The sequence below is a fragment of the Haliotis asinina genome, chromosome 7 (assembly GCF_037392515.1).
Source record: "Haliotis asinina isolate JCU_RB_2024 chromosome 7, JCU_Hal_asi_v2, whole genome shotgun sequence".
Classification (NCBI taxonomy): Eukaryota; Metazoa; Mollusca; class Gastropoda; order Lepetellida; family Haliotidae; genus Haliotis; species Haliotis asinina.
Genome location: NC_090286.1, coordinates 21,066,716 through 21,087,268, shown reverse-complemented (window position 1 = coordinate 21,087,268; position 20,553 = coordinate 21,066,716). Strand labels below are relative to the sequence as shown.

The 20,553-nt window shown below is 37.5% G+C and overlaps 1 protein-coding gene across 1 annotated transcript in view; it reads right to left on the bottom strand.

Annotated features, from left to right (window-relative positions):
• Positions 1-20,070, bottom strand: part of LOC137291649 (serine/threonine-protein kinase NIM1-like) — a 32,837-nt gene extending 12,767 nt beyond the window's left edge. The window contains exons 1-2 of the mRNA XM_067823065.1: positions 19,942-20,070; positions 1,939-2,349 (exon numbers count right to left, since the gene is read on the bottom strand). Coding sequence (XP_067679166.1) covers positions 1,939-2,224 — 286 coding nt within the window. The 5' untranslated portion in view covers positions 2,225-2,349; positions 19,942-20,070. The remainder of the gene's footprint in view (positions 1-1,938; positions 2,350-19,941) is intronic.
• Positions 20,071-20,553: the final 483 nt, after the last annotated feature.

Sequence of the window (20,553 nt, the reverse complement as noted above, 5' to 3'; positions counted from 1 at the left end):
ATCCCCTTTACACAGATATTGTAGAATTTTAAAATGTTCAGGAGTTCCATTGGTTGTTCCTTGCAATGCAGCTTTTGAATATTGTACAGTAAAACGACTGTATGAAAAAAAAGAAAAGAAGATATTTTACAGCTCAAAGATAAAATTTGAATGCTCATCAGTATGGCACATATGGTATGTTGAATTCCCAACTGAAATGTAATTTGCACTGTTTCTTAAAATACATATATTCAAATGTAACATGAAATTTCATAACTGGATGTGTAATCTTGCGAGTTGGAGATAATTATGATGTTTCAATGGTGCAGTGAGGCATGCAGTCAATTCATTGGTCATGTCTCTGACCCTAATGTGTTAGACAATGTGTACCTACATGAGTGATTGATATTGATCATGCCATGTGTCAAATCCTGCCACAGTCAGTGACACGTGTGCTGCAGGCAGAGTTATTCATATTGATCTATTCCCCAATGAGCTGTTTGGCTTCATGTCCTCCTCTCATACACGTGTACACTGACCTTGATTGAAAACTGTGACACACATGATGATATTGGGTAAATATGTTCCATGGCAACCATCTGGGTTCTAACATATATTGTCAAATTAATCCAGCCATTACATCCTGACATGCTGAGATGAAATGAAGGTCATATGAACGCAACAAAAAGGTTCACAGTACACAAAAGCCATGATAAACAGGAGTATTAAAACTGAGCAATAGACCATTCGGCAGTATCAAAATGATTTGCAAACTGATGCTGACCTTTGAAGCAAACTTGGCTGGACGTCAAGTGATGACATCAGTATGAATTATCATTTAGATGGTTGTTGGAAAATAATGTCATTTGTACACAATGACAGCAATGTTCAGAAGACTTGTCTGTTTGGAACATTAATCAAATTGGCACACAACAAAGCTAGATGTTGATTCATGTGAATTGTCACTGGCTTCTTTATGCAATCCCTCAAGTAAAAAAAACGCACGCACGCATGCACTTTCAGTGCTGTCACAACCCCTAGTGTACAGTACACAACCCTGTGCACTTAAAAGAACCCATGAATCCGTTGGTATATGAGCAGATGGTGGCCACATGAACAATGTGCATACACCTAATTGCGGGCACAACAATGTGAAGTAAACTTGGACAAAGTGCTGTGACTATGTGTCCCAGTCCACCCAGGTGTCAATTGCATACCTCGTTAGGATGAGAGAGCCACAATAAACTTAGTGCGCCTAGTGGCAGCAAGAGTTGTGTGTCCCCAGTGAGTTGAGATTGAAATACGATGTGCTGTTGAGATTGACATCCAGTGATCGAGGAAAAATACCAGCGCCTTGAGAATGCACTAGTGCGTGGATATGTGTGGTACATAAATATCCTATATCTATATAAATATCCTATATCTATATACAAGAAGCTGCACTGAAACATTGCTTCGCATGAATAAAGAAGCTGCTCTTCCATAAAGTTTGTCCTGATCTGATTCACCAACTTCTAAACATGCCACTCAAAGAAAATATTTTAATTAGTTTAGCTTGACACACATCAAGCAAAAAAGGTAAATCAAGGTAAATATGACTGAATGAAACTGTAAGAAAAAAGTCCTAAAAGACAAAGTGGTTGAACAACAACCTTTAGCACTACATGCAGATAAGTATCAAAATATGCTTTGTACCGGAAAATGCATCAAGGAGGGAAAGATATAGTTTATGGTTTACAGATTACCTTGACTTCATCAACTGAAGTCAATATCTCACTAAAAAATACTATATCATCATCTTTACTGCAACACAATTCAAAGACAGAAGTGTCACATCTTGTTTGTCTGAAATCATCATACATTTCTACATAATTACGTGAAGGATTTATTACTGATTGGTATCATGAAGATTGGGTTAATGAAAGTCCAACTGCAACCACAATAGCATGGTCTACTCACCCTTAGTTAAGGCATGGATTCCCATTTTGACTTGGGAAAAGTTGCCAGTTCCAAGTTCTCCTCGTATCCTATAAAATCCTATCCTCTTCCCAAGGGTGATTTCTTTCATACACTTGTTGTCATTGCTGAGATCATAAGAAAGTCTTTCATATGGGGTAGGTCGCTTCTCTTGTACCTCATCCCCACCCTGAGATGAGCTGGCTGTGACCTCCACCCCTGACTCCACACTGGAGCGCTGGTTGTCATTGCCCACGGAAGTCTCTCCATTGGTCGGCATATCTTTCATTTCGCAGTGACAACAATCACAGGATTTTGTTTTGTATTCCCTGCCATGGTATGAATCTTGTAAATAAGAGGCCTTTGTTGGCAGCTCTTTGATTTTTCCACTTGTTCCTCAAAACTGTTCACAATCTGTAACAAAGAAAAGAATATACTTTGTAATGGAGATACTGGTTGAGTTGATTTTTGTGGAATAGTTATTAATGATTTAAAAGCATCTAAAGATCCAAAATGACTATGGTAAATGCTGACAGATAACTGTCACTGAAGTCCGTAACATCAATACCTAATATTATCTTGAATCATACCTTATAATAATATCTTATAATCAGTATAAGATTATGTAAAACTGCCACTGAACTCAAGTTCAAAATTATTTTGGCAATGTCCCCTGCCACTAAAGAAGACTGTAATATTTATAACATATTCACTACTTTTACTTTTTGGTCACACACAAGATGCATGAAATGACTGGTATCTGCACAATCACCCAATGTAGGCTCTCGACAAAACTGAGGACATTGCTTGCAATGTATTATGAGATATCGTGTTAACATGAGTTTGAAAAGTGAACAAAAATGTAATAGTCACATTGAAAATGAGATCAAGGTCATCAAAAACAGTTTGAGTTGTTGTGTTAACAAGAGTATGAAAAGTGGTCAGTGAGTCGTTGTGACCTTGATAATAAGCTCAAGGTCATCCAGATCAACTGGTGTCTGCATAATCCCCCAATGGAGGGTGTCACTAAATTTGAATACAATGGGTACAACAGTTCATGGGATATCACATTAAGAAGAATCAAGACATACATACGTACATACCAATGTTGCTGAATACAAAATATGCCGCACTAAACATTATAGCAGTATAATGTAACAGAAACTCTGCACTAAACATCAGAGCAGAATATTGTAAAACAAACTGCATGAAACAAAGCAGTATGCTGCAATAGAACCTCTGCTCTAAACATCACAGTTGCGATAGAAACTCTGCACTAAATATCATAGCTGGATGATGTAATAGAAACTCTGCACTAAACATCACAGTAGCATGATGAAATAGAAACTCTGCACTAAACATCACAGTGGCATGATGAAACAGAAACTCTGCACTAAACATCACAGTGGCATGATGAAATAGAAACTCTGCACTAAACATCATGGCTGGATAATGAAACAGAAACTCTGCACTAAACATCACAGTGGCATGATGAAACAGAAACTCTGCACTAAAAATCACAGTGGCATGGTAAAATAGAAACTCTGCACTAAACATCATGGCTGGATGATGAAATAGAAACTCTGCACTAAACATCATGGCTGGATGATGAAATAGAAACTCTGCACTAAACATCACAGTGGCATGATGAAATAGACACTCTCCACTAAACATCACAGTGGCATGATTAAACAGAAACACTGCACTAAAAATCACAGTCGCATGATGAAATAGAAACTCTGCACTAAACATCATGGCTGGATGATGAAATGGAAACTCTGCACTAAACATCACAGTGGCATGATGAAATAGAAACTCTGCACTAAACATCACAGTGGTGGCATGATTAAATAGAAACTCTGCACTAAACATCACAGTGGCATGATGAAATAGAAACTCTGCACTAAACATCATGGCTGGATGATGAAACAGGAACTCTGCACTAAACATCACAGTGGCATGATGAAACAGAAACTCTGCACTAAAAATCACAGTGACATGATGAAATAGAAACTCTGCACTAAAAATCACAGTGACATGATGAAATAGAAACTCTGCACTAAACATCATGGCTGGATGATGAAATAGAAACTCTGCACTAAACATCACAGTGGCATGATGAAATAGACACTCTCCACTAAACATCACAGTGGCATGATTAAACAGAAACTCTGCACTAAAAATCACAGTCGCATGATGAAATAGAAACTCTGCACTAAACATCATGGCTGGATGATGAAATGGAAACTCTGCACTAAACATCACAGTGGCATGATGAAATAGACTCTCTGCACTAAACATCACAGTGGCACAATGAAATAGACATTCTCCTTTAAACATCACAGTGGCATGATGAAATAGAAACTCTCCACTAAACATCACTGTGGCATGATGAAACAGAAACTGCACTAAACATCACAGTGGCAAGATGAAACAGAAACTGCACTAAACATCATGATATAATGTATAATAGTCTGATGTACCAGAAAATCTGAACAAAGTTTGAAAGGAGCATGATGGACTATGGAAACTTGGCACTACACATCATTGATTGATATTGTAGAAGTTCAACATATGTCATAATCGCCAGCACACAAAGTCAGCCGCCTACCCCGCTCAGCCACCGCGACTTCCACAAAAATGAAAGTCGGACAACTGGTAGTTTAGACTGCATACTTTGTGTGCTGGCGATTAGGTGCCTGATTCTGAGGGTGCGGGTTCAAATCCTGGATGGGACTCAACCAAAAGAAGGTGAAATCCCAAATATGACATATGTTGCATTTGACCACTTCCTAAATGGCATCGTGTAATCATAGCTTTCGGCCATGGGAGCCGTGCCAATTTACACTTATCAGAGGGGTACACAAAGTACGCAGTCTAAACTACCAGTTGTCTGACTTTCATTTTTGTGGAAGTCGCGGTGGCTGAGCGGGCTAGGCGGCTGACTTTGTGTGCTGGCGATTAGGTGCCTGACTCTGAGGGTGCGGGTTCGAATCCTGGATGGGAATCTTGGCATTAAACATCATAGCAGTACTACAGAATAGTGAGGTGAGGCTACAAATCATGATTTATTACATCTGAAATATATGCCATGAACCAAGTCCTTTGAACCAAACTAATATGGGAGAACTCTGGTGCCTACAGAGCACTAATACTGAATATACATCAGCTTTTATCGTCAACAAAGCACTGGTCATACCAGCACACACTATCATGCATCAGTAATATTATATTTTGTAGTTATGTTGATATCTAAATGATAATGGAATTAAAGTATAGATAAATTAACAGATTTCTGTGGCCTTGCATGACATACATATATATGAAAGTTTATTTATTCTCTGGACAAACAACACTCTTGACAATCTATCACAATGCTGACCCACAACACTGATTACATTCTTTAACCATTTCAGTTAACAGTTTCTGAAATAATCTCAGTACTGCCACACACATTGAACATAAACCTTTGTGAAGAAAACATGTTTCCTGAGTGGGCTTTGACCTGACATTGCTATCGTCATGCCATAATTGGGTCTAAACTGACAAGTGTATTGATGAGTGCAAGGTTATCAATGGTTAATATTGACTAACAATGTGCCCGGTGGATAAGCTCCAGATTACAGGAGAATGAGCATGCAAGCACCATCAACTGTTTACCATGTTTCCTAGATGTGCCTGGTTTGTTTGGAGTTTTTGCAGTAGACCTTTGCTCTTACAAAAAGAAAAAAACCCAAACATTTCCCTTGCTGAATGTAGTTGGCAAAAACTAGTAAAAGAACTTTACTGACTCCTGAAAATGAGTGCAGAGCTCTTTGGAATTCTTTGAAATTAGATTCAGTCACATACAAATCATTTTATTTTGCTTTTAAAGAGCAATGAATGGTAACTGTCAAATGACAGATAAAAGTAGATTGTCTTACATATCAACATGACAGGTCAAAGGGTTAAAAAAACCTGCCATGCAAAATCATGATGGAAATAACAGTAAACACAAAATCCATTTCATAAAATGGATGTTTCTACTCAGGAGGACAAATTCCCTTTTGGACATTAGTAAATAGTCTGATCCAACAATCGACCCTGACCAACTTCAAGACCCATGTACCTCCAAGTGGAATTGAAAATGCTTCTGACAGTCTGTATGTCAATGTGTCTATAGCTTCTACAGGGTTAGATATGGAGCTAATTGTCTGGTAAGTATTTTGTAAAAGGTTTCAGTTTCATTGATGTTTTACTAGGTTAGTTCATCTCCACTCTATCTTGGATCACTTAACTTGTCTGGTTCTGGTATGAATCTCACATGTCAATTTGCTAGGCAGCCCAAGTGCATAATGCAACAGTGAGTGAGTGAGTTTAGTTTTATGCTGCACTCAGCAATATTCCAGCTATATGGTGGCGCTCTGTAAATAATTGAGTCTGGATCAGACAATCCAGTCATCAACAGCATGAGTATCTATATGCACATTTAGGAATGTTGACATGTGTCAACTTAGTCAGTGAGCTTGACCATCTGATCCTCTTATAAGCATAGTCGCCTTTTATGCCATCTAGGGTTGCTGATGACTCATAACAGCTTCAAAATGTTTGAGGAAAAACAAATAAAAGACTGTTTGTATCTCTTTCAGCCAGTGTCTGTTTTTCAACTGCCACATAAGCTTTATTCACACTAGCTTGTGTTGACTGTATAATGCAAGATTATGCATTACCTTTCTAAACAAACAGGTGTTTCTAACCCTGAATAAAGACATGAGCTGACACATGATTGGTAGGTGTATCACTCATTGTATCAGGTGTTAATCTGTCTGTGAATCTCATGTTATCCTCATCTGATGCATTACAGCATATTTGTATCTTATCTAATATTCATACCAAGGTTGTAAATCTAGAAAGAGATAAATATTTGTATGATTATGATGTTTTTATTGCTTTGCAAATCAGTGCATCTGTACCTAAGGAACTGCAAAGACACCCAACAGATCAGATCATAATTACAAAAAGCTCATGAGACATGATACTGGTTGTCAGTGGAGTAACACCTCACACTGATCCAGAGTTGATCCACGGACATTGCCTGTGTACAATGCACCGGCTATTTCTGACAATCAAAAGCAATTCTGTATTAAAAACTTATGGCAACACACTCATGATATTTTAGAGTTGACAGTACTGGTTCAGTAGTTCACGAAGATTTCAAAAACATTCATCCACTCATTAAGGCATAATCCTGATTTGAGTCTGTAGTCAAGGCCCTTTTCCCTACACTTTTTGCAACACCTGGCCAAAGTCAGCTAAAGACTTATAATCACCAGTATTTCTAAAGTGAATTATTACTGGACAGATCAACACATCCTGAGGCAAGAGAGACAACAGACTATGAAAGTTGAGTTACCATCTTTGTGAACAAGACTGGAACTATAAGAGTGGGTTATCAATAGAGATCACTGAGATCAATAACAGTTACCTAAATATTGATAGATTATTGATCATGCCATGGTCCATGAATGAAGACATTACTTTCAATATTTTTGTTGGTAAATTATGTTGACAAAAGAGGAAGGTAAATTATGTTGAGAAAAGAGGAAGGTAAATTATGTTGACGTAAGAAAAGACAACAGCAGTTGTTACCTAACAAAGCAGCTTATTTTCTTTTTCTTTCTGAAAATCAGATAATAATCCATTTATTGTGGTCATTATTATTGTCAATGTGAATAATAAAATGAAGTAAGTCTGGAAGTTGGTAAAATCAAACAATTGAAAGTTTTAACCCATATGCCACAACATGACAAATGCTTGTTGTCTGCGTTGCCACACATAATACTAAAACTAGATAACTGAAATGGCATACAAATCTTGCTGAGTCACAGGCCACATGTACTTCTTGAAATACTGAATCCTAGTTACAGGCCCGTAATATGTAGCAGTGGCAATAACACAAAGAAGTTCCCTGTGGCCTGGTCCGGTCGCTAGGCTTGTACTGCAACAACATGGATTGTTTTAGTTACATGCTTCCCGTTGGCCTTTATCCTAATTACAACAGACTTTACCATTATCAACATACAGCATTATCAGTATATGAATAGAACTCTCATAAATAGTCCATCTCACTTTCAATCTCCAATGCAAATACATTCAACCCCTTTGAGTCAATCAATGTGGCAAATTCACATGATTCCTGAAATCAACATTCTGGCTTTCTGCAAATAACTTTTGTATTTATCAGAAATCTGTCCATCTATGCTGAGCCCCTGGTTGTCTTGATCACATTTGGGAGTCTCAAGTATTGAAGCATGCAAGCAATGTTCATATACCCACACTTAACAACTTTTCTACTCACACTATAAGCAAATGACAGACTAAAGTCAGCTGTCAAAAGTTCAGGATACCTTCCAACAACAGCCTGGAAATCCTAATAAACAAGTATGCCTTGAAACCATGGTGCCAGCTGATGTAAACACATCGACAGCATGTGTATAATTCAGTTCATGTAGGTCTCAGACCATTGGGTACAAATGTTATAGAGTACAGGCCGAATTGCAGCGATATGTGTACTACAGTGTTTGTGCACAATACAAATATTTTGCTGTGTAAGTAATAACTATAGTTTTTGGTTACGAAACTGAACAACCACCCACAAACGATGCTGGTTGTTGTGAGCTGGTCAGTAATTCAAGCGCTATATGTCTTCTCATTAATAATTACCAACTTGGAGCTGCCTGAAATCTAGCACTTAAAATTTACATCATATAATACATTGTCACATGAGACTGGGTATGTGTTTTACAATAATAATCAATACATTAAATCATCACTTACTATGAACAAGAGCTGAGCAAGAGAGGGTGATGTGGAGCTTTTCATTCCCTGAACACTTAATTAACATTAGCTCTAGTCTTTGTGTCATGTGGCCTGTGGTTCTGTTTTGTATCCAACAAGTGATGCTGTTCAGAACAATCTGTGATGGACCATCACCATGTATCACCATGAGTAATCAGCAGCTGTATTACATAGTGATTTGAAAATGAGAAGGATTTGAAAATAGTGAGAATAACATGATAACATGATGATGTTGACAAGAATAAACTCTGCAGCACCACCATGATGTAAAGGATACTTGATAGCAATTGTTCAAACTCCAATGACAATCTGACTTCAAATTAATGTTCATTTAGTATCTACCTTCATTGACTGAAAGGGATGATATAATGATGATTCTCACTACATGCATCAATTGCGGACTTCTTGATGACAGATCAATAGAAGTGAAAGCACTTTGTTGCAGACCTATGATGAATCTGTTCATACAGGGCAATCAATCACCATCAGTTTCAGTTGCAAAGACATCTCATGGGACAATATCAGTTTCAACTTGGTCTTGCATGTAAGATATGTCCACTTTCTTTCTTACAGGAGGAGGATTGGTGACAGGTGCTACAGCAGAAATTGATATCATTATTGTGGAAATGGTTTCTAGGGACTTACTTTTTGAAATCTGTGTCTCCTATCTGGAAAGATAGTGACAGGCAGCTGGCAATGTCAGAGGAACAACCATTATTTAAGACAAATAAACTACATATGTATTCAGCTGAGTCACTTTTTTATGGTAAAAACTGCTACTTGTGACTGCACTATAAACACCTGCACCTGCACGACTCCTGTTACCATGATGTCTCTATACCATACGTCTCCTTGTTTGTCTACAGATAAGAACATCGATATTACCAACACATGATATTTACATTTTGAAAATACATTATAACATAGACAAATGCATATACAGCTGCCAAGGAAAATTATGAATGTTTAATTTTGCAAAGCAGCCTGTTGAGAAACTGGTATCTACCACTGAAGCATCACCAATAAATTATTAACATTTGATACCATGAGTCCACTTCTAGCCCTCAGTATGTAAGAGGTAACCATAAATAGACTGTGTTGAAATCCCTTGGCAACAAACACTATAGTATTGAACTTTCTATCAACAGACACAAGTCATATATCTTGAATGTGCACCTGTTAGCAATACATGCACTCTGACCTAAAACTGATATTGAAATCAGACTCTCTTGAGGGTACTTTCTCAAAATACTGGCCTTCCTATCTGAAAAGGCGTTGCAGTAGTCCAGTCTTTGCTTGTCCTTACATGGGCTGAATGTGTAAAGCCCATTTCTGGTGTCCCCCACCATGATATTGCTGGAATATTGCTAAAGGTGTTGAAAACTAAACTAACTACTATTTGAGAGGTCCCTAGTCAGTATCCTCTATCCTTGCTACAAGCAGATGGATCACTACTGATTTTGCATCAACGGGCCCCCGTTTCATCCTCGCGTAAGCCTAACATCTTGTAACTTTTCTCCATGGCATATTATTCTATGTTAGAATGTTATGAGAAAAGATATGAGATCTTAGCCTTACTAGAAGTTGGTAAAACGGGGCCAAGGTCTTAGTCTTAGTCTTAGACCAATGTAAGAGTTGTAAGCAGTAACCATGGTAACTGGAACTTATTAAGTGTAGGTGCTGTAGTTTGAGGGCATGTGGACAAATACAAAATGTTGCACAGTATATCAGTATATATTATTGCTGACCCAAATCCTGGGAAAATGACACACATCACAAATACTGGATAGTGAACATGAACATTGAATATATCTTTGAAGTTTTCAAGGCCTGAAAAAGTGTTTATTTCTAAGAAAAATCAGTTTACAAACTGAAAAGTAATGACAGAATATTTCTTAAAGACTCCAGGAAATTTATCACACCAATAAATTTTCGATGATTATCCGTTGGCAATGAAGCAATCATCACTTGTGAGATTTCAGCCAATTCCCAACACAAGTGTCTCAACCAAGTTGATAGTAAATTTTTCACACCAATGATCAGTGACCACATTATTGTGGTATCATACATAGAAAGGTGTTGCATATGTTGCAGATTACAGTTATAAACTGACCATACTCCAAAAACAATTCTGTTTGTGTGGTTCATGCAAACCAGACATCAACACATATCACTGTCTGGGATTGTCACTGTACAAAATATTTCCAACACACTCATGGGCCTGGCAACACACCTGGTCCTGGGACTATAACACTGAAGAAGTAGATGGTAGAACTGGTAGATGTCACGAGTGGTGATTGATAGGCAATCACTCATGATCATCTTTAGATGAAATTTTAAGTGATTGCAAGCGATGGTAGCATAGTGATCGTCAAAGCAGGCGGGTGGGGTGCATCGAAATGTCCGGCATTGTTTAGATATATTGTACTGAGAAGCATTTCAAGTCAGGGGTCATCTCAGATTTTTATATTTTTAAAAAAAATCTTTAATCCTCGCAATGACATGAGGGATTGTGCTGTAGTATTTTCTTTACAGGAGTTTCATGCATTGTCTTGATCATTAGGGTTGGGATCCCTGAGACAGTGTCATATGTACACTGTAGGTTCACTGTATATATCATTAGAATAAGCCTGAGGACACAATGTAGTCCTTGTGCATTTTTTGATGGGGCTAACTGGCTGCTGTTGGGATTCCAAAATCCAAACTGATTAATTGTCACAGAAATGTCTGTCATGGTTAGTTATACTAAAGTATAAAGTCTTCAGATTCTGAGCTTCAAATGTTAATGTCACACCTCCCCCAAGTATACAGATTTGTAATATGGGTTGTAAAGTACACACACAAAGAGGGTTGATTACATGTACTAAATAGTCAAAGTTATTTTATCATTGATCTGGTCATCTGGTCAGTGATTCATCTGCCACACCTATACATTCAGTAATCTCCCATAGACATAAACCTGTAAAGCAGTTACCCAAATCAATAACATTTCTCTAACTTGTACTCCCTTAATGGCATACAGTGAAATCGGATTACCACACCTCATGCTCTCTGTTTCTGAAGAACAGTACTGGGCTTAGGATCCTGTACTGCATTCCCAGGTCATAAAACACTTCATATTCATGGAATCAAGTCAGTGCAGTTGGACCTACTCAAAGATGTGGTTTTAACATATTTTCATTTCAACAGAAATCTGAATTGGTAAAAAATCAAAACTGGCTTGTGTCAATACCTCTCCAGGTAATGAGTCTACACAGCTGGTAACACATTTTACAAGATTGTGCAATGGTACATTATAATATTTAGCACTATTGGAATATACAAAGCCAGTATTTTGAAGTCAGTGATGTCTGTGAGAAAATATGACAATGTATTTGTCCTTTCTATATGAATTTAAAAGTGTTCAAATCTTTAGTTTTTAATGCAAAACTCATGAACTGATTGAAGAATGCCTATATTTGTAGAACTGCTGACTGGCTTATGGCCAAAAAGTACTGATGTCAGGTCATAGCCATGTGAGAGTACATAGTCACTCTGATAGTATTGTATTAGTAGCAGGTAAAGAAAAGATGAAATTGTTTCCTAGAAATTGATACCTACATATGAAGTCTGGCGTTTCTGATACTTAATGCATAAAGTCTGGGGCGATGGTGGACAATATGGCAGAATCCAGAACCATAATCCACATCCAGGTTATTCATACTTCTATCAGATTCTATCTATCTATTCTACCCCAAGAAATCATTAATGGCCCATCAGACTGCACTTAGCAACACTACATGCAGGATCACATTTCAAAGTTTTGTTGTTTTGGGGGGGTCAGATTTTATTTGGAAATAGCAGGTATTGGCATGTTCCATATCCTTGCATAAAACAATTGAATCCACATACTGCAGCACTGGCAGAAACAGATTAATCATAACATGACAGAACAATGTAATGCTAAATATGGCATGAAGCACTGCATAAAACACATAGAAAATATACTTCTTTGTAGATCTTGGTAGGTGGGTCTCATTTCAATGTATATTGGGTCAGTGAGTTCAGCGTAATAGAGATAGGAAAGAAATTCACTTGTACACACCTAGGTGTGGTGGGCCCTAAAAGCAATACTTGGATCTAGATTTTTGAAGTTCTCGTAGTGTTGAGATAGTCATAAGTGCCATACATAATATTAACTTACAACTATCATAGATCTAAGAGAGCTTCGAGGATCTATGCCCTTGACAAGATCGTCCAAGCAACAAGATCTACTAAGCAACAGATTCACATCTGCTCCTGTTAACAGTTAAGGATTCTGTACAATGACACAATATTTGAAAAATGCTGAAATGGCATTTCACTGACATTACACCCCAAAAAATGGAAATAATAACGTTAATGCAATATTGAGTAATCTATTTGAATACTTTTATAAATATGTTTCTGAATCATATTTCTGACTGTCCTGATACTGCTCTTTGACAAGTTTTTATGGGCAAAAGAAGACATCACTAATACAATTAGTTTTATGGAAAAAAGATAAACCACTGACATTACATACAATGTACAAGTTTCCCTGTCAAAAGGGATTGATACTAATAAATGAATGATACTACTAGTACATTACAATGCTATATTTTTCTCATGTGGTGATGGCTTGGGTACTGCAAGGATGCAGTCTTGTACTGCTTAATATTAACATGGACAGATGATTAAGGCAAAGCCAGAAACCACAGAATAGGGACCCATAGCTGAAACTGTGCAGGGCAGAGTAAAAGTACACAATTGATTTAAAACATGTACATAGACTCATGTTTATATTAGCAACAGTATCTGGTGACATTTGCATCATATCAATCAACTTGTACATATGTACAGCATCCACTACTGACTGTTGGAAACAGGATCTCAAAATACATTTCCAAAGGATGAAGCATTAACTGGGTAAAGCAGCTGACAGTCAATAGCTGCACCTAGCAACCCGTCAAGCATAACACAGTAGAGACAGTGCCTCTAGCAATCAGCCCTATATACATTGTTTACAAGTTTGTCAATACCACTAATGTAATCAAACAATCCATGGCGAGCCAGTCATTCAATAGCTTTGATGGCAGGATAGCTTTAGTAGATTTATTCGTTGCTTTGGCTGCAAGCGAATGCAAGTGAGGTATCATTGCCATTCCAACAGAAAGAATATAAAAATCACTTATATCAAAAAAACCAAAATTTCTGCCTTTAAAGGTCATAAAGCGTAATTTGCTGTACAACAATGGGTCAAAGACAAAAACAGTGCCACACCCACATTTTCCCGGAAACTCATATCTTTCAACTAGAGACAGGCTTATAATCATGGGCCATTTTGACTTACCAGTAATTGAGTCAGATGACAAATTGACCCCACAAAATCTCTCTGTATTGATCTTTGATAATGACACTGCAAATACCATAATACCTACTGGTAATATGATGTCTGAAGCTAATTTAAAACTATAAAAATCTGTAGTCTGCAGTACATGAAAGGTATATGTACTTCTGAATTAATGCTATCACTTCCTCTTGGGGAAAATATATGTTTAAGTGCAAGACAAGGTTGAAAAAAATACCTCAAGAAGAAATCAACCCGTGAAGGTCCTGGGGTAGAACAGGCCTTCAGCAACCCATGCTTGCCATAAAAGGCGACTATCCTTGTCATACGAGGCAACTAAGGGGATCTGTGGTCAGGCTCGCTGACCTGGTTGACACATGTCATTGGTTCCCAATTGCGCAGATTGATGCTCATGTTGTAGGTCACTGGATTGTCTGGTCCAGACATGATTATTTACTGACCACCACCATATGGCTGGAATATTGTTGGAGTGCAGCATAAAACTAAACTCATTCACTCAAGAAGAAATTTATATATACCTTCTGATTTAATGCTATCACTTTCTGTTGGGCAAGACAATGTTAACACCCTAGCCTCTAGGCGGCCAAATAAGAGAGATACATGCACTTCTGAATTAATGCTGTCACTCCCTGGTGGCAAAAAAATGTTAAACAGAAAGACCCTAGCCTAAAGTTACCTCAGTAAGAAAGTTATATGCAGTTTTCATGCAATGTTATCACTTCCTGTTTGGCAAGATAAAGTTAAGACAGGTAGACCCAAGCCTCTAGTTGCCTTAATAAGAAAGTTATATGCATTTCCCATTGAAAAACCTTTATCCTGAACTTTAAACAACATATGACTTCATGAAAGCATAATTTCATGTTAAAAATATGTACATCTTTTGGAGTGCACAAGGAAGCTCAACTATCTTAATAAGGACCATTTGATGAAAGTCATTGAAAACATAATGTACATGGTCTGTTTTCTCTTGAGATGTCACTCCATCACTCAGTTTCTACAAACTGTTTGTCCTACAGGCCTACACTGTGAAAATAGGAGTGATGGTTTCCTTAATTAGGGTAAAAAGAAGTTTGATGCCAGGTCCAAAATCATCTTTGGCACACTCCCATACTAAAGGACACACATGAACATCTGTGCTCCGTGGCACATGTGAAAACAACAGATTTAAATTCCTGAGATATATAGAACATATTTAGAATTGCAAGACATGACAACAGTATTCCATAACAAGTACAATGGTAGCTAATGGAAGAAAGCTAATACTGATAAGGCACATACATATTCTTGTGACCATACCACAACTTTCAGTTCACATGTAATACATCACCTGGCATATACATGACACTGAACATAATTATCATCTTGTAACTGCCCCTAATGTTAATCTAATCACAGTGGAAACTCCTAATGTTAGGTAATTCATCCTAATGAAAATTGATGAGCACTCACACTCTGACAATTAACAGGCAGTCACATTTTAGACACATGTACATGCAAGTAACATCCTCAATTAAACAAGTTATGACAAATAGGAAGTATAACTAATGAGAAAGAATCCATTGATTTGTCAATGCTACATAGATCATTACTTGCTCAGACAAACAGACGGTGCCATTATTATAATGCATTATCACATAAGCAAATATACACTAACATTTTTATGTATCATATGACATGTTATCATTGTGTATAGTTCTAAGATAACTACCTTCATATAGTTGTCCTGATGTCCTCAAAAGAGGCTTCTTGGTAATTTCAAACCCACATTTTGTGCTAATAAATTTATTTAAAGTCCAGTCAGAGGCAAAATCTACATGACTATTTTGGTACATGGGTGCTGGTTTGACTACAACTATCTCCTGAGGAATCTGCACTGAAATTGTTATTTTTACGATATTAAGCTCAGACAAATATGCACATGTATGTTCAAATACTGTCCAAAGTTTCAAACACCAGACTCGTTTTTACTTTAATCTAAACCTCATAGTTTTTAAACTCTGAAAGCTTATTGCAGTGACTGAAATAGTTTTAAACAACCCTAAACATCATGTTGGGGTGAGATCTCATTTTGTTGTGTACCTTATCTTGTTTGTTTGTGAGTGCCAAAAATAAATAAGAATCTTTCTTAAGCAACAGTAATGAATACATATCTCCCAAAAGCAGCAGTAATGAATACATATCTCCCAAAAGCAGAAGTAATGAATACATATCTCTCAAAAGCAGCAGTAATGAATACATGTCTCCCAAAAGCAGCAGTAATGAATATGCAGCATGAAGGCCAAAAATGTCAGCAAGGGTAAATAGTACCTCTGACTATGATGCCCAACTTCGGCACCTGCTGGGTGCAAGTTCTAAATGTGTAGGTGGAAAGACTTGGAGATGTCATGAAATAAGTGGTATGTTCATTTGTCACTCATGAGGGAAACAAATACCAGCATGATAAGTAAGCACTAGTTACATGGGTATGTGCACTATATCCTATAATAATAACAATCATAATGTGTCTTGGATTGTGGCTGACACTTGAGACCTCTGCAATTACCAAGTGATAGTGCCGTTAATTGTGCCCTCTGGTAACTGTAATATTAATTGTAGACTTAACAACACTGTTACTGTGACCATGGTGATATCCATGGCACTCGTATGTTTACATGATAAGAACAATTATTTCCTGTGACAAATGCTTCATTAGTGCTCTAACTACCAGACACAGGAACCAACCTGGAGCATCCATTAAATTGTTCATTGCTTGAATAGGATACTGACTGTGTCCCAGAGTACTACTGTTTAGTTTCAGCTACGAACTTCAGATGGAAGATCAAGATCACCTTACTCCGGTCTCCATATTATTGTAAACGCTGAATTCCTTTCCATTGAAAGAAGAACTAGCAACTGCTGCAGAGTCAGATTCTGATAATCCTGCTGGGTGCAACTTCTAAATGTGTAGGTGGAAATATTGGGAAGGGGTGTTATCTTTATTTGTCACATGTGACACACACCCTGGAAGATTTAAATGTTCTTCCATGAGTAATGGGAATTGTCTTGGATAGCAAAATTGTTCTACAGGGCTCTGTAGGGCTATGCCAGAGCTGCCAGAATGGTCACACAATATATGTCCCCTATGTTTTTTATATATCTGTGAAGGCAAGGATGGGGACAAATGAAACAGACCCATTCACATTGTTCTTTGCCTCCATTACCCCTGCCAGCTTCCAGTTGAACAGAGTGAGTGAACAAGAATAAGCAAAAATTAAAAAGAAACACCCTATTGCCTGATTTTATGATGAATCTGTTGGATTTTTTTTGTCTTATCTGTTGTCACTATTGTTAGAATTTTCGTAACATTTATGCTACATAAAAACACTTCTGGCATAGAGGGCGAATGAAGCAGGAGAGATAACTGTAAGTATTCCATACGGAATAGTACCCTCCTGTTCCTCCACTCCTTTGAACCGGAAGCTGGCAGGGGTAATGGAGGCAAAGCATGGTCTGATATACCACAAGTTGCACTTAAAATGTTGAATAAAGAATATTTCACATGAGTAATTGTTCAACATGGGGTTGGAAATGTGAGAGCCCAACCAAGTGAAGAAATGGGTGTATACCTTTGATTTCATTTGGACATGAATAATATTCTTCGAACTGAAGCGAGGAATGTATGTCGCCAACCTTTGCTTGCTTCGCTCGCATGTAAGAAGACAGGTCATTTTATCCATGCTGCGCAACCCACTTGCGCTACAGTTTGCTTGTGTACAGACATAGGTGTGGAATTGTCTTGGTGACTAAATGTATTGTCCTCCGTTCATGATAATTTACATGACGGGTTTGACCCACCTGCTATCATTCACCCTTGGTCATTAGATCAACCATATAACCCACTGTACCAGTGGAACTGATACATGGCATCAGTTTGTGATGGAAAAGTCACCTTATGTAGCGATCACAAAGTAGTGCTGAGTCATTGACAGCCATATGAACAGCAGTAATCCTTTTCATTGGGAGTGCTATCAAGGTGAAAGAACATCTCTGGTCATTACAGAACCTCTCTAAATGAAACATGTCAATAAAAAGGCGTTACATCTGGAAAATATACATTGCTCAAGAAAGAAATATTGTTGTCTTTTGTTTTACAGTGATATGGTTAGAAAAGATTTGTGCACACAACACACATGTCAAGTTAACTTTGTGTACACAGCAACTCTCTATTAACACAGGCTCTCTACTATCGCTGCAAGTGGAAATATCGGGAAAGAAGAAAAACCATGCCCCACATTGGCGGTTTATATTTTGGAAATTATGTAAAATAAAATCATTGCTCTTGTATTTATTTCATTGGAATGCTATGTCTAATCATAGCAATTTAAAGTATGCATCTTTCTTTCAGTAAGTTCTAGAACATTTTGAAACTAATATGACCCCTACTGACATTACAGCTACCATGAATCAAAACATACTTTGTTAAGAGTAATCCTGCAACAACTATAAGGCCGGAGATAGAAAGACTCTCTTTCTAATTGTGCCTTAGGGTCCCAGGGGAATATTTTATGTGTGCCTTTCAGAAATCAAGAGTGCTCATGAGTTTAAAAACATATGACAATGATCATCTGAAATGTTTTGGTAAATAATGAAATGGGCTTATATTCAAATGTGTATTGCATTATTCAATTTGTTAAAATCATAATTGTTTGGGGCCTGAGTTACGTTTTCAAAACATTAAGCGTGCCAAAAGGGCACCGAGAACCAAGCGATTCCAATATTTACCATGTCATGGGACACTAATATATAGGATACTTCGAACACTGTAAGGTCACTTGTGCATTGTCTGTCCCGAAAATATGATAGGGAGTGACATATTTTGCAAAGTAACCCAGCACATGGCAACAAATTGTATGGTACAGTATAAGGCAGCAAAAAATATTTGTTATAATGTTACTGTTGCCTTGTATCCAAATGAATAGAATTTTCAGGTGTTTTGGTTGCAAACATGATGATATTACCAATTTGAATGAAATTCCTAAATATATTTAACTAATAAAACTATCCAGAATTGTTACTTGTCTTAGTAAATGCTTTACAGTGTCATTTGCTTGTACTGTCTGCCATTGTAAGAAAATAGCAATACAGCGATAATAGAGAGTTGCTTCAATTTCCTGGTCAGATGAGGCAATCAGGATTGCTACGATGATATTGAATAATTTGCAACTATGTGCTACATTGTTTGTGCAAGAAATGAAGCTGAAATATTAGACGATTGAATATACATATAAAATGCAAAATGTCAGTAGTTATCTTATGCTATAATAGAGGGTCCCATGTGATTAGAGATGAGACTGCATAATATTATAAATATGTGCCACTTAACAAGACAACACATTCAGATTTTTACCAACTAATTTCTGTTGAAACCTACACTGTTCGCTTGAGTCAACATATTTAATGTGAATTAATCCCAGGTTCTAACCATCGAAAAACTGCTCAACTACTTGGGTTGGAAGATAACATTACAAACCCGAAACACTGAACAGCATGACAGGAAGTTTTCCGTGGTTCAAGCAATGCCAAACGGCATGTATGGTAAATTTCTATTGATCTTGGGTAAGTTCGGCCAAAAGCGGCTGAATTGTAAACGATGACACATGACAAATATTCAAGCAAATAAGTTACGAGAATTACGACCCACGAAAAATTAATGATGAGCACTTGTCTCAAGCCTGGAATCTGAAGGGACACCGGCTTTTAAAATGTCAGCTCTATGGACGATTCCTAAATTATTATTGCTCACAACGCGCAAATAACATTACCTCTACGCGTTGAAGCTAGGCTCCAAGACTGTGTGGCATAATCCAAGTACAGTAACAGCTTTAAAGGTGTTGATATTCTCCTGTCAAACGATCCACACTGGCACAGGAACTGGCTTGACGTCACCTATAGCAACCAATCACAGCGCCACCTGGCGACAACTTCCTGCTTGTCAGATCTATCAATCAAAAACGAAATAGGATCGACAACTTAAATCACGGGCGAAAGGAATAGTTTAGCCACAGGACGTATTCTGTGTTAGTGGGGCTAAAAGTAATCAAGATCTCCGACTTGAAGACCATTAGTTGCTTATTATATGAATGTAATGAACCGGTCAAAGAAAATCACTCACCTTCGTAAACAGATAACACCAAATACCACCAAACACACACACACACACAGACACACAGACACACACTCCCCCCTCACTCACACTCACTCACACACACACACACACACACACACACACACACACCTACCTAGGCATAAATTATGAACGGCCCCAGTCGGAGAGAGTAATATATTTTAAAGAATGACCCCTATTTGGGCTAGGGACTGACATTATTGGCTCGATATTTCTGGGTTATTTTGTTTGTTTGTTTAGGTTGTTTTTT